The sequence below is a fragment of the Protomyctophum parallelum genome (genome assembly GCF_964188405.1).
Source record: "Protomyctophum parallelum genome assembly, chromosome: 8".
NCBI classification, from domain to species: domain Eukaryota; kingdom Metazoa; phylum Chordata; class Actinopteri; order Myctophiformes; family Myctophidae; genus Protomyctophum; species Protomyctophum parallelum.
In genome coordinates, this window is record NC_139703.1 from 3,924,031 (window position 1) to 3,939,030 (window position 15,000).

General features: G+C 45.7%; 1 protein-coding gene across 1 annotated transcript in view; it reads right to left on the minus strand.

Annotated features, from left to right (window-relative positions):
* Positions 1-100: 100 nt before the first annotated feature.
* The window catches only part of LOC310863764 (zinc finger protein 148-like), a gene marked incomplete at its 3' end in the record, with an annotated part of 15,516 nt that continues 616 nt past the window's right edge, over positions 101-15,000 (minus strand). The window contains exons 2-7 of the mRNA XM_083772259.1: positions 6,517-6,878; positions 5,121-5,312; positions 3,807-3,926; positions 1,907-1,963; positions 227-350; positions 101-138 (exon numbers count right to left, since the gene is read on the minus strand). Of these exons, the coding sequence (XP_083628385.1) occupies positions 101-138; positions 227-350; positions 1,907-1,963; positions 3,807-3,926; positions 5,121-5,312; positions 6,517-6,561 (576 nt within the window). The 5' untranslated portion in view covers positions 6,562-6,878. The remainder of the gene's footprint in view (positions 139-226; positions 351-1,906; positions 1,964-3,806; positions 3,927-5,120; positions 5,313-6,516; positions 6,879-15,000) is intronic.

Sequence of the window (15,000 nt, forward strand, 5' to 3'; positions counted from 1 at the left end):
TGTGCATAGAGCCCATCGTACCACCGATCTAACAAAAGAAAAAATACCAAAACAAGCTCTTATATAAAAGCAGGCCATCGCAAAAAAAAAAAAAAAACTTTTAAATAAATGAAATAAATAACGTCTCCGACCGAGGGCCTCTCCGGAGGGAAAACGATGACTGTAATCTGGCCGTTCTGTAAACACTCTGTAAACAAACGGAGCGCTACGCTAGGGACCGTCGTACCTGTGTGGATGAGGATGTGTCTCTTCAGGTGGTAGCCGCTCCTGAAGGCGCCGTAGCAGTGGTCGCAGATGAAGTTCTTCTGGACCTTGGACGCCGGGCCGCCGTTCTCGTCAGCGCCTGCGGCCTGGCGGGGGGGGGGGGGGGGGGGGGGGGGGTGGGGGGGGGAGGGGGGGGGGGGGGGGGGGGGGGGGGGGTGGGGGGGGGGGAGGGGAGGGGTATTTAGTATTAACCCATTCTGAGATCAGATTCATACGAGGTTTCCACTGGACACACGCACACTGGTCTGATTAACCCATTCTGACCCGAGATCAGATTCTAAAAATTCGTCAGTCGTTCTTCGATTTTTTTCAAAACATAGCAGACCTACAAGCTCGTAGCGCGCCACTCGGTGGCGCGCTATGAGCTTGTAGATCTGCTATTTTTCAATAGCTAAAGCATGACATGATGCTAACACCAAAATGGGTTCCCGTTCAGAATGGGTTAAAGGTTTCGTGACATGAAGATACAAAAGATACATCCGACGAAAAGAAGCTACGAAGCTACCACAAAAGTTGAGCTTGGTTTCAACTTCAGCGACAGTATAGCGTTGTTGCATGATTGAATCTTTTGTCAAGTGTGAACGCAAGCATTCGTTTATTAGTACATTAGTTATTAAAGATGTTTTAATGGCATGTCCCATGTCAGAAAGATCACTTTTAGGGGGAAATCATTCTTAACCTCAAGCCCAATGGGGAACTATTCTAAAGCTGAAACAGTTAAGTTCTTATAACAAAGGGGAACTATTCTACAGCTTATAATTCCTTCAGCTACACACCTGTGGTTAGCGTTTGGCAGAGCACAGTGGCATTGTTTTAAACCAAGGTTTTTTTTTTTTTTTTCTTGTCCATCTGTACTTTTTGACCTGATCTAATTGTTTGTATTATTACTTATAATTTCATCATCTTGTGGAACCTTCTCCCTGCTTGCCTGACATGCATAGCTGTACATTTAGAATCATTTCATGGTTCTTAACACCCATTCTGACCCGAGATCAGATTCTAAAATGTCTGTTTGAAAAGGACAGTTTTCTGAAAAAGCTATGTTTCTATGTCAGTCGTTCTTCGACTTTTGAAAAAATAGCAGACCTACAAGCTCGTAGAGTGGCGCACTATGAGCTTGTAGATCTGCTATTTTTAAATAGCTAAAGCATAACATAATGCTAACACCTAAAATGGGCTAAGGTCAGGCCAGTAGGAGGTGCTATTGCAGTGCACCTTCCACAGCAGTGAAGGCCCGTTATATTTTCCATACTTTGAACAAGGAATAATGTGCTTATTCCAACTCTCATTTGTTCCCAACACGTTACAACACACTGGCAAAGGAATATTGTTAGAATAAAATAAAATAAAAGTGTGAGGAAAATAAATCTAAAGTGCAAAAGAACTAACTAAGCTACAAGCGTAGCAAATATATATCTTTTAATCTTTAAAAATATCATTACTGGATGGATTGACCAAAACAGCCGATCTACAAGCTCACAACACACCGCGTCGTGCTCAAGCTGTGACCATGTAGATCAGCCATTTTCAGTGTGCACAAACAAACCAAATATATATTAAATAAAACAAATCATTCTATAAGCCCATTAAAGACCGCAATAGGCTGATTCTACAATCTATTCTAAGTCAGTGGTTCTCAAACCTTTTCCTGCCAAGGACCCCCAAATTGCTGTATTTGGCCGCGGACCCCCATCTGATTCTGAAAAGAGTTTGTGCCAGGAACCCGCAGAGGAACCCGCAGAAGAGAAGATTTGTGTTAAAACATTTTCTACATTTTTTTTTTCTAGCATTTTCCCAAAAAAAAAGAAAAAATAGCAGATTTTCCACTTTTGAGAACCACTGTCGTAAATCCTCACCAGTGCCTTTTCTAAATGTTTTTCAAAATAGTCAAAGTAGTAAGAAAGAAAAAAAAAGGCACTGGTGAAAAGAGTTTTGTGAAAAACATTTCTTTATATATCTTTATATATCTACACACAGTCATAATTATATCTCAATGTTATAATGATACAGATACTTTCCTGGGTTTAATGGGTTACAGAAAGTAACACAATAAATAAAGGAATGAATGAATGAAACAAAAAAGAATAAACTGAAATCAATGAGAATTTCAATCCTTGCCGAATGCCTACCTGTGATTTGTGTTTAATGATCATTGAAATAGTCTCAAGAATCTTCTGCATTTATTTATAGATGCATCTAAAACAGCGATAGGGCTGTTTTGGCATCTCTCTCTCTCTCTCTCTCTCGTAACCTCAGAAATCTGGGTTCCTAGAATTCTCTCGAGTTTGAAACGATGGTTTTCATCTTGTATCAACTTTGAAACGATGGTTTCATCTTTTGTATCAACTTTGAAATTCAAAACAATCTTCCGTAATATGACAGTAACAGGACAGTAAGAATCACTCAACCTGCAGTCAGTAATTTCAGTAATTGTCATGATTTGTCATCAAAGGCAAATCAAAAATAAATAAATATCTAAATCTAAATCCCCACAACGCCACGTGTTGAGAGCTCGTACAGTGGCTATTTTCACGTTGTCTTTCTGTTTTTTTGACCCATTCTGACCCGAGATCAGATTCTAAAAATGTCTTTTTGAAAATGACAGTTTTCTGAAAAAGCTACGTTTCTATGTCGGTCGTTCTTTGTTTTTTCAAAAATAGCAGACCTACAAGCTCGTAGCGCGCCACTCGGTGGCACGCTATGAGCTTGTAGATCTGCTATTTTTCAATAGCTAAAGCATAACGTGATGCTAACACCAAAATGGGTTCCCGTTCAGAATGGGTTAAAGTACAACATTGGGGAAACAGTGGTTCATGTTTTACACCAACATGGCTATTTTAAAAACATAAAATAAACACAGAAAAAGGCCTTAATGCCCCCCTCCCCTCCCCTCCCCCTCCCCTGCACACAACTGCAGTTATTGTGCTCCGTCTGTGCGCTGCCTGCTACCTCCCCTCCCCCTCTTTCCTCTCCAGAGATCCACCCCCCACCCTCCCCCCCCCCTCCACGACTCCTCCCCCACCCACCCCCCTCCACTCCACACACCACCCGATCCCCCCCCCCCCCACCCCTTCTCCCCCCTCCACGACTCCTCCCCCCGCCCGCCCACCCACCCCCACACAAACAAAATGTGCACACATAAAAGCTCCTAGTCGAGAGAGAGAGAGAGAGAGAGAGAGAGAGAGACAAAAGCTTAAACGTCTCTTCGATGGCACCGCGTATAAAAAAAAAACAGAACAGGAGACGTCCCCCTGGTTCTCCTCCTCCCCCTCCCCTCCCCTCCCCCTCCTCCTCCTCCTCTCCTCCCCCCTCCTCTCCTCCCCCTCCCCTCCCTCCCTCCCTCCTCTCCTCCTCCTCCCCCCTCCTCTCCTCCTCCTCCTCCTCCTCCCCTCCTCCCCCTCCCCCCTCCTCTTCCTCCTCCTCCCCTCCACCTCCCCTCCTCCTCCTCCTCTCCACCTCCCCTCCCCCTCCCCCCCTCCCTCCTCGTTCTCTCACTTTGCAGGGTGTTCCTGACTCCCCCCCCTCCCTCCATGTTCTCTCACTTTGCAGGGCGTTCCTGACTTGCGGTTCTTCTTCTTCATGTTCTGCATGTCCTCGTTGGCTCTCATCTCCTTCTCGTCCAGAAGGCGCGGCGCCTGGAACTCACCTTCCTTCCTGATCAGCTGCTTGGTGAGAGAGAGAGAGAGACACCCCAACACAGAGAGAGAGAGAGAGAGAGAGAGAGAGAGAGAGAGAGAGAGACACCCCACAGAGAGAGAGAGAGACACCCCACAGAGAGAGGGAGAGAGACACCCCACAGAGAGAGAGAGATAGAGAGAGAGACACCCCACCACAGAGAGAGAGAGAGAGAGAGACCCAACAGAGAGAGAGATGTGTACACCCCACCCCAAAGAGAGACACAGGGGGAGAGAGGGGGGGGGAAGACAGAGAGAGAGGGGGGTTGAGGGGGGGAAGAGAGAGAGAGGAGGGAGGGAGAGAGGGAAGAGATATAGAAAGAGAGGGGGGAGAGAAAGGGGGGTTGGGGAGAGAGAGACAGAGAGGGGGGGAGGGGAGAGAGAGAGAGAGAGAGAGAGAGAGAGAGAAACTTGAGTCCGTTTGCAAGTTATAATTTCACGACCAAGTTACTATTTAGAAAAATGCACCAGACGAAAAGTACCGGTACAAAAAGTATATAAATAAAACAAATATATATATATGTTCTTCTAGCAATATATTAATATGGTGTTTTATTATTGCATAATGAAACAAATAGTGCGTTCAGATGGAGCGGTGTCGAGGCCCCTAAAATACGCTAAAATACCGAACAGCCAGAAAGTTGCACCCTCCCCGTCAACCAGTGTTGTTTTTGGCAGCAAATTTCTATTTTAGTTTTAGTCATAGTCTCTTGAATAGTTTTCACTTAGTTTTAGTCACATTTAGTCACTTAGAATGTTCTAGTGTTTAGTCTAGTTTTAGTCGACTAAATGTCATACGATTTTAGTCGACTAAATCTACAGTTGATTTAGTCGACTAAAATGTGTTTTGACAGGCCTTGATGTCGTTGTAATGACATATTTTACACTTTGGTTGCATGCTGAAAAGAGCAGATCTACAATCTCGCAGCGCGACGCGTTGCGAGATTGTAGATCTGCTATTTTCAGCATGCAACCCAGCATAAAACTGGATCTCTTGTCCACTAGTCCCTTCCTAACATTTTAGTCTCGTATTTATTTGTTGACGAAATTGTCAGTATATTTAGCCTTAGTTTTAGTCATCATAGATTCGTTTTTATTTTGTTTTAGTCAGTGAAAAAAGGTAGTCGACGAACATTTTTCGTCTTAGTTTTAGTCGACGAAAACAACCCTCCCCGTCCTCACCAGAGGTGGACAGCTCATGCCCGACGGGAGGATCATGTGACTCTGGGGCGGGCCGCGGTCCGGCCCCTCCCTCTGCGGTGGCACATGGGCGTGGCCTAGCGGCGCCATCATCTTCTTGGGCGGCCCGGCCATGGAGCTGGCCTGCATCAACGCCATGCTGGACAGGACGGCCTCACACCCGAGCAGCCCCGCCTGGAGGAGGAAGAGGAGGAAGAGGAGGGTTAGAGCAGCCCCGCCTGGGAGGAGGAAGAGGAGGGTTAGAGCAGCCCCGCCTAGAGGAGGAAGAAGAGGAAGAGGAGGGTTAGAGCAGCCCCGCCTAGAGGAGGCAGAGGAGGGTTAGAGCAGCCCCACCTGGAGGAGGAAGAGGAGGAAGAGGAGGGTTAGAGCAGCCCCGCCTGGGAGGAGGAAGAGGAGGGTTAGAGCAGCCCCGCCTGGAGGAGGAAGAGGAGGAAGAGGAGGGTTAGAGCAGCCCCGCCTGGGAGGAGGAAGAGGAGGGTTAGAGCAGCCCCGCCTGGGAGGAGGAAGAGGAGGGTTAAAGCAGCCCCGCCTGGAGGAGGATGAGGAGGGTTAGAGCAGCCCCGCCTGGGAGGAGGAAGAGGAGGGTTAGAGCAGCCCCGCCTGGAGGAAGAGGAGGGTTGGAGAAGCCCCGCCTGGAGGAAGAGGAGGGTTAGAGCAGCCCCGCCTGGAGGAAGAGGAGGGTTAGAGCAGCCCCGCCTGGGAGGAGGAAGAGGAGGGTTAGAGCAGCCCCGCCTGGAGGAAGAGGAGGGTTAGAGCAGCCCCGCCTGGGAGGAGGAAGAGGAGGGTTAGAGCAGCCCTGCCTGGGAGGAGGAAGAGGAGGGTTGGAGCAGCCCCGCCTGGGAGGAGGAAGAGGAGGAAGAGGAGGGTTAGAGCAGTCCCGCCTGGGAGGAGGAAGAGGAGGATTAGAGCAGCCCCGCCTGGAGGAAGAGGAGGGGCGCCTGATGGAGGGGAAAGGAACTGGTTGGAATAACGTGTTCCTTCCACGCGCTACGTCCAACCAGGGAAACTCCCCCCTGTCAGGTGTAAAGGAGCAACTTAGACACTCAGGCATGAAGGAAGCATGAGTTCAAGTCCGTTGCTCTCCCCTTGTCCCCCATATATGGGGACTAGGTTGCTCTCCCCTTGTCCACCATATATGGGGACTAGGTTGGTGGAGGGTGTGTAGAGCCCAGGATCATATTAGATGATTGAGACAGGGGTGAAAAATGGATTACACAATCGTGGGATCAAAAATATATTAGAAAAAAAAAATCTGATCTCAGGTCAGAATGAAAAATGTCAGGATGTAGAAGATATTTTTTTGAATCTGATCTCAGGTCAGAATGGGTCAAAATGTTATTCATTGTAAAACCATAAGTATTGATTTTAAAAGACGAACCCATTTCATATGGTCTCGGACAGAGCTGCTGGGCAGGTGGGACATGGCGCTGGGAGCGGTCGGTGTGTGCGAGTGGGAGGGGCCAAGGTCATCCAACCAGAGCCGTCAATCACTCAGGATAGGTCGCTCTGTCGGGGGTGGGAAGCCACACCCACCTCACTCAAGATAGGTCGCTCTCTGACGGGTGGGAAGCCACACCCACCTCACTCAGGATAGGTCGCTCTGTCGGGGGTGGGAAGCCACACCCACCTCACTCAGGATAGGTCGCTCTCTGACGGGTGGGAAGCCACACCCACCTCACTCAGGATAGGTTGCTCTGTCGGGTGGGAAGCCACACCCACCTCACTCATCTAGCATTCAAACTGAAAGAAGAAAAACAAAAAACAATAAACATTTAATGACAAAAAAAAAACACTGCGCTATTAGCCAGGCTAATAAAGCAACACTAAACTATTAGCTAGGCTAATAAAGCAACACTGCGCTACTAGCCAGGCTAATAAAACAACACTGCGCTATTAGCCAGGCTAATAAAGCAACACTGCGCTATTAGCTAGGCTAATAAAGCAACACTGCGCTATTAGATAGGCTAATAAAGCAACACTGCGCTACTAGCCAGGCTAATAAAGCAACACTGCGCTATTAGCCAGGCTAATAAAACAACACTGCGCTATTAGCTAGGCTAATAAAGCAACAATGCGCTATTAGATAGGCTAATAAAGCAACACTGCGCTATTAGCCAGGCTAATAAAACAACACTGCGCTATTAGCCAGGCAAATAAAGCAACACTGCGCTATTAGCTAGGCTAATAAAGCAAAACTGCGCTACTAGCCAGGCTAATAAAGCAACACTGCGCTATTAGATAGGCTAATAAAGCAACACTGCGCTACTAGCCAGGCTAATAAAGCAACACTGCGCTATTAGCCAGGCTAATAAAGCAACACTGCGCTACTAGCCAGGCTAATAAAGCAACACTGCGCTATTAGCCAGGCTATAAAAACAACATTGCGCTATTAGCCAGGCTAATAAAGCAACACTGCGCTATTAGCCAGGCTATAAAAACAACATTGCGCTATTAGCTAGGCTAATAAAGCAACACTGCGCTATCAGCCAGGCTAATAAAGCAACACTGCGCTATCAGCGAGGCTAATAAAGCAACACTGCGCTATTAGCCAGGCTAATAAAACACTGCGCTATTAGCCAGACTAATAAAACAACACTGCACTATTAGCTAGGCTAATAAAGCAACACTGCGCTACTAGCCAGGCTAATAAAACAACACTGCGCTATTAGCCAGGCTAATAAAGCAACACTGCACTATTAGCCAGACTAATAAAGCAACACTGCGCTATTAGCCAGGCTAATAAAGCAACACTGCGCTATTAGCCAGGCTAATAAAGCAACACTGCGCTATTAGCCAGGCTAATAAAGCAACACTGCGCTATTAGCCAGGCTAATAAAACAACACTGCGCTATTAGCCAGGCTAATAAAACAACACTGCGCTATTACTAGCCAGGCTAATAAAACAACACTGCGCTATTAGCCAGGCTAATAAAGCAACACTGCGCTATTAGCCAGGCTAATAAAACAACCCTGCGCTATTAGCCAGGCTAATAAAAACAACCCTGCGCTCGACGTGTGGCGCAGTAACAGTATACTAGTATAAAATCAATTACGGCAACTCAACAAAAAAAAATGAATTTGAGATGCTGGCCATTCTTCTCCACGTGCATTGCTATGCTCGGGTCATATTAGACATAAATAACATATTTCTTTATACCTTTGTGCCGTTTTCTTTTTTTTTAAACTATTTTGAAAATCAAGTAAAGCGGTATGTGCAAGAAATGGCCCTTAACCCATTTTGGGCGGGAACCCCTTTTGGTGTTAGCATCATGTTATACTTTAGCTATTGAAAAATAGCAGATCTACAAGCTTGTAGGTCTGCTATTTTTTTTTAATCGAAGAACGACTGACATAGAAACATAGCTTTTTCAGAAAACTGTCAGGATGTAGAAGACATTTATAGAATCTGATCTCAGGTCAGAATGGGTTAAACCCACCGGTGTTCCTCAAGGCTCTATACTAAGTACGCCAATACATCTCTATAACAAATCCCTTGGCAGAAAACAGCCTTTCCAGTTTCCACAGGCTCAGCACAACGTGGCACGATCTTGTAGATCTGCTATTTTGGTCCCAACATTCACACCCAGAACGGGGATGCTTGTTGTCAAAGCACCACCCAGTGTCAATTATCTTAGTGCAATCCTGGGCTACACTTCCTCCGCCAACCTGGGGAGAGCAACGGATTTACCTCATGCTTCCTTCAGTGCATGAGGAGTCCAAGCTGCTTCTTTTCACCCGAAAGGAGGGAGTTTCCCCCGGCCAGACTTAGCGTGTGGAAGGACCACGTTATTCTGACCAGTTCCTTTCCCCTCCATCAGGCGCCCCGGCTGGCCGGGGGAGGCAGTTTAGAGACCATGATTACTGCATGTTTTTGTGAGGGTACCTACCCTAGGGGACATGGGGAGAACATGTGAGGGTACCTACCCTAGGGGACACGGGGAGAACATGTGAGGGTACCTACCCTAGGGGACACGGGGAGAACATGTGAGGGTACCTACCCTAGGGGACACGGGGAGAACATGTGAGGGTATCTACCCTAGGGGACACGGGGAGAACATGTGAGGGTACCTACCCTAGGGAACACGGGGAGAACATGCTAAATCCACACAGAACGGCCCTTTCGCCAACCTCGCCTCGGGTATGGGCGCTGATGACGCAGAGGAGAGACCACGCCCCCAGTGGGAATCAAACCCAGGACCTTCTAGCTGTGAGGCAACAGCGGCACCTACTGCACCGCCGTTTCTTTTAACCCATTCTGACCTGAGATCAGATTCATACGAGGTTTCCACTGGACACACACTGGTCTGATGAACCCATTCTGACCTGAGATCAGATTCTAAAAATGTCAGTAGTTCTTCGATTTTTCAAAGATAGCAGACCTACAAGCTTGTAGGTCTGCTATTTTTCAATAGCTAAAGCACGACATGATGCCAACACCAAAATGGGTTCCTTCCCGCCCAGAATGGGTTAAAGAACTATTCCCTAATATAATTGAATATCTACAAGTAATATCTGATCGAACACAAAATAAGGGCCGAGATTACTGTAGTTGACATTATATTCACTCGTAACCTTAGCTTCCCCAAATCTAATTCACCTACTAGACAACATAGGAGCAAAGTTACACGCTGGCTGCTAGTCCAACTGTCTCCACTGGCCAACACATACAAACTTTCCCTCCAAAATACAAATGGAATGTGCAATTAATTTAAGGGTATCACAATGAAATAATGAGCATGCCGTTTAGGGGAGAAAGAATAGGCAGCATAAATAATCTGTATAAGAAAGTATAGCGTGGCCCAGGCCGTAGCGTAACGGTCTGGGCACCGGACTGGTGATCGAGTCGCGGTGTGCCGCGGGTTCGACTCCCGAACCCGACACGGCCTTTACCGCATGTCATCCCCCCATCTCTCTCCCGTTTCCTGTCAGCCTACTATCTGTCCCTTAAAAAATCAATAAAAGGCGTAAGCCGCAAAAAAATATCTTAAAAAAAAAAAAGAAGAAAGTATAGCGTTTACTGAATAGAAACAGACAGCTAAGTGCAATGTCAGATAAATAGCACAGCAGATGTGGGTAGCAATTATATTGTGATCTTAACAACACATCGCACTACAGGTACTACCAATCATTAGCGATCCTATTAAAATGGTATTACGGTGAAAATGAGCAGCGTCAAACCCATCAAAGCGTGATATTAATTTCTGAGCGATTGAGATACGATCAAGTGTTCAATTAGTATTCTGAGGGCTGATTGGAGGAGGGCGGGGAAAAAAAACATCATCTGCCTGGCCTGCTTGTCAACTGTACATTTCAAGGTAAAAAATAAACATTTTCCAAAGAAAAATATGGTCCATAATAATCACAAGATTATCACGATTCAGAGCAAATGCAACAACAAGCAGGACTTTGGCTCCACACAAACTGACAACAAGGAACCCATTTTGGACTGAGGTCGATTAAAAAAAGGCTTCTAACTCCTATTTTCTTTCTGAAAACCCCATGTTTCTATGTCAGTGGTGCTCGCACCTTTTTCATGTGAAGGACCCCCAGAATTATCTCTATTGGGCCACGGACCCCCATCTCAAAATATGTAGTTCCAGGGACCCCCCTGAAGCCAATATTTTAGTTTAAAATGTTCGCACTGAAATATATATTCAAAGATTTGCGCCACATTTTCACGACTTTTCAAAAATAGCAGACCTAAAACAAGCTCATAGCTAGAGCTTGTATTTTTCAATAGCTTAAGTACAACATAATGCTCAAAACACCAAATGGGGTTCCCGCCAAAAATGGGTTAAAGTTAAAAACGTGGCCGATCAATAGCTGGTATATAATGCTCAATGAATGCAATACAATGCTTTATGTATAGGTTTTGAGATGATCAGGCATTGATTATGTATTACGGTAGTTCCTGATCAAAACGATCCTTGACATTAGATTCCTGTGAATGCAGCAGCAATCACCAAGTCAGGTGGACCCCCAAACGTCTCCATGTCAAGGACCCCCAAATTGACATTACGGCTCTAGCAGTGATTCTCAGGCATTTTATAGTTTCAAGGACCCCCAGTTTGACATGCATTAGTGTACGGGACCCCCATTTAACCCACCTTTTCAGACTCCATCATGGCCCATAGCACTTACCCTACCCCCTTAGATAGCATTTCTGTAGACTTAGATAGCATTTGATACAGACTTATAGCATGTTATGTAGACAGCACTATAATTGCATTGTATGTAGTCATAGCACGCCATAGTACATATGTATATCATAGTAGTATATATATGTATAGTTTATATGTATAGTTTCATTATATAGATATTCCACTGTTACTGTCTTAGCTTACGCATGTTTCATGATAAATGTTTTTATGTGATGTATTCCCATGCTTTTTGTTCTTGCTTAATGTAAGTCGCTCTGGATTAAGAGCGTCTGCTAAATGCCTACATTGTAAATTGTAAAATTGTAAATTGTAATTTAATGGCATTTCTATCTCTGGGACCCCCAATTTATATTGTAAAATCAATGTCAATTTAACTCTGAGAGTACTACAAATAAACTCTGAGTTACAACCCCATAAAAGGGTCCATTTGGTTCTAAACTATCATTTAGCTGGGGACCCCCTGGAGCTGCCTCAAGGACCCCTGGGGGTCGGGGAACCACTGCTGAATGCTGATGCCAGGCGAGATCCGAAAGATGCCCTTTTTTTTAAATTTAGCGCCTCTTTTCGGTTGTTATTTTTTACACAAATATAAAATAAACAGACAATGGGTTATAATATTAAAGCATTAATTAACGTGAGAGGTCTTTACAACAGTATGATCGATGGAGAGGAGGGAAGGCTACCGCTGTTACTACTATCAATTAATCCACGTTTACACACACACACACAGTCTCACACACACACACACACACTGAATCATGTAGGCTTGTAACGCCCGATCGTTTTTTTAACTACCATTTTGTTACCGTTGCGTAACTATAACGGCCCTGGCGCAGATAAACACTTTGTTTATACCGTTATATAACAACAACTCCATTATTATTATTATTATTACTACACCGATAATAAATACATAAAAACAACACAATGCATACAGTATAATAACGCCAACGACACGCATCGCGATATCACCGCGACAGACAGACACAAGGAGGAGGAGGCGGCTTTTGGTCCGACATATACCATTGGTCCGATCCATTTGGCCCCGTCGACCACCTACCCCCAAACCCTCACCCTAACCTTAACCGCGAGGCACGGGGCGGTTTAGGGGTGCTGCTGAATCGGGTGGACAACTGGGTGGCCCGGGGGCCACATGCGGCCCCCAACTTCACTCAATGCGGCCCGCACGTTAATATCAGAATACTGATATAATATTTATTTCAGCTGTTTACAATTCCACACCCGCTTTAGTTACTTCATGACATAGTATTAAACATAACTATAACTAAATGCATTTTAAATTCAATAAAAAAGGTTACTTTTCAGGATTCCAATTCAAAAATAGCAACAAAAAAAAATCTGGTTTTCCATTCAAATATAGCAAAAAATAGCTGATCTACAAGCTCAAAACCGCATTGCGATGCGTTTTGAGCTTGTAGATCGGCTATTTTTGCTATTACAGCAATAGTACAGAACTGTGGCCCTCTGGAGGGAGTGTGGAAATATATTGGCCCTCTCTATCGTCAAAGTTGCCCACCCTTGCCTAAACCTAAACCCCGAGTGGGACCACCCAATGCTCCTCCGAACCAACGCTATGTCGGACCAAAGTAACTGGGTTAGTAGTCAGTAGGCCTAACTACTGGGTTAGTAGTTAGTCTAACCCTAGTAATTAAAGGCATTTGAAATGACAAACATGTACATTTTCAGGAGTCCAATTCAAAAATAGCAAAAATTCTAGATTTGAATTCGAATATAGCAACAAAAAAAAATAGCCGATCTACAAGCTCAAAACGCGTCGCGCTGCTTGTAGATCAGCTATTTTTTGCTAAACCTAACCCCCGAGTGGGACCACCCAATGCTCCTCCTTCGAACCGACGCTATGTCGGACCAAAGTAATGCCTCCTCCCCAAGGCTAGGCTAGCGGGCCTTCTTTAGCATAACGTTACGAAGAGGAGAAGAAAATAAATTACTTTTATTTAGACTCTTTTTTTGGGGAGGAATAAACGTCGCCATTTTAATTTTAACGCGACCAAAGTGTCGCCGTGACGTCGCCCGCCCGGTGGAAAACACGTCCACGGGGCCGCCGCGCGTCGCGACGTCGCTCCGAATAACAACCAACAACAACAACAACTAGTCTTTTTAGAGAGCCTATTGTCTTGTTTTATATTAGCATTAGCATGAGCGGTGCTAAAGGTGGCTAGCTGTAGCTTAGAGCTAGCTGTGTCTCTCCTCCCGCCCTCCTCCTCCCCCACCGCTCGAGGCTTCGTCGCGAGACGGTGCCGTTCACGGTGCTGAAAACAGCAGATCTCCAAGCTCTCGGCGCGTGGCGGGCGCCGCGCGCCGAGAGCTTGGAGATCTGCTGTTTTCAGCCGAGGAGAGGAGAGGAGGAAAAAAATCCAATGTTGTGCCCCCACGCGCCTCCTGACTCGTTTGTTCCAACGTTATTATAGTGTTATTATCGTCGGCATAAATAAATACGCAAATGAGAAGGTTTTATTATTTGCCTTTTCGGTTCTTAGGAATGAATATAAAATAAATAAAGGACGAACCTGGAAACGTTTGGATTCGACGATAAAGAAAGAAGACATTCGTGATGGCGTCTCCTCTCCTCTCCTCCCCTCCCCCCACCACATACACACTACACTACCCTCCTCCTCCCCTCCCCCCACCACATACACACACACTACCCTCCTCTCCTCCCCCCACCACATACACACACACTGCCCTCCTCCTCTCCTCTCCTCCCCTCCCCCCACGCAACACTTGTGTGTGTGTGTGTGTGTACGTGGGGGGAGGGGAGGAGAGGAGAGGAGGAGGGCAGTGTAGTGTGTATGTGGTGGGGGGAGGGGAGGAGAGGAGAGGAGGAGGGTACCCTCCTCTCCTCTCCTCCCCTCCCCTCCCCCCACGTACACACACACACACAAGTGTTGCCATGTCTGCTTATTATTAGGGCCGATTCATACTCCTATTTTAGAGCAGAATAAAATTGGGTTCGGCTCTGTAGAGCCTACAATGTGACGTCATTTGAGGTTCGGGGGGGGGGGGGGGCGAGTACCGTCCTAAAGTCGTCTCTTCGGTGCTACTGAAAGTTTCTGGCGAAAGAGCGCAGAAACAGCGGTACAATAGGAGTATGAATCGGCCCTAAGTGTAAAAGTTGCTCGAATATTTTGTGTAAATAGCTGGTGGGTGGGTGCCTGTTTTGCGTCTAAAAGTGTTGTTTAGTTTAGAGCGCCGCAGTCCCGCCCCCTTTCATGACGACGCCAGGCCCAGAATAATATTCTATGGGAAAAATGCACTGGGAATTATATTATAATTCCCAGTGCATTTTTCCCATAGACATTTTAAAAATATATATTTATTTAAATACCCTTTAAGCGTCGTACGAAGCCAACTCGAGTCGTGACAAATCATGACAACAAACACAGTATTTTGGACCTAGAAATAATTACAAAGAAGAAAAACAACAAAAAAAGTGTTGTAACCTGCCGTCTTCTTTCTTCTTTCTAATTATTTGTTCAGCCCAAAATATTGTGTTTGTTGTCATGATTTGTCACAACTCGAGTTGGCTTAGTTTGTACGAGGCTTAAAAGGTCTTTAAATAAATACTTTATGAAATGTCTATGAGGAAAATGGACTGGAATTAATACCTGTGCTGTGGTCCCTGGCACAACCCATAGTTACCAAATGTGTGTTAAAATATT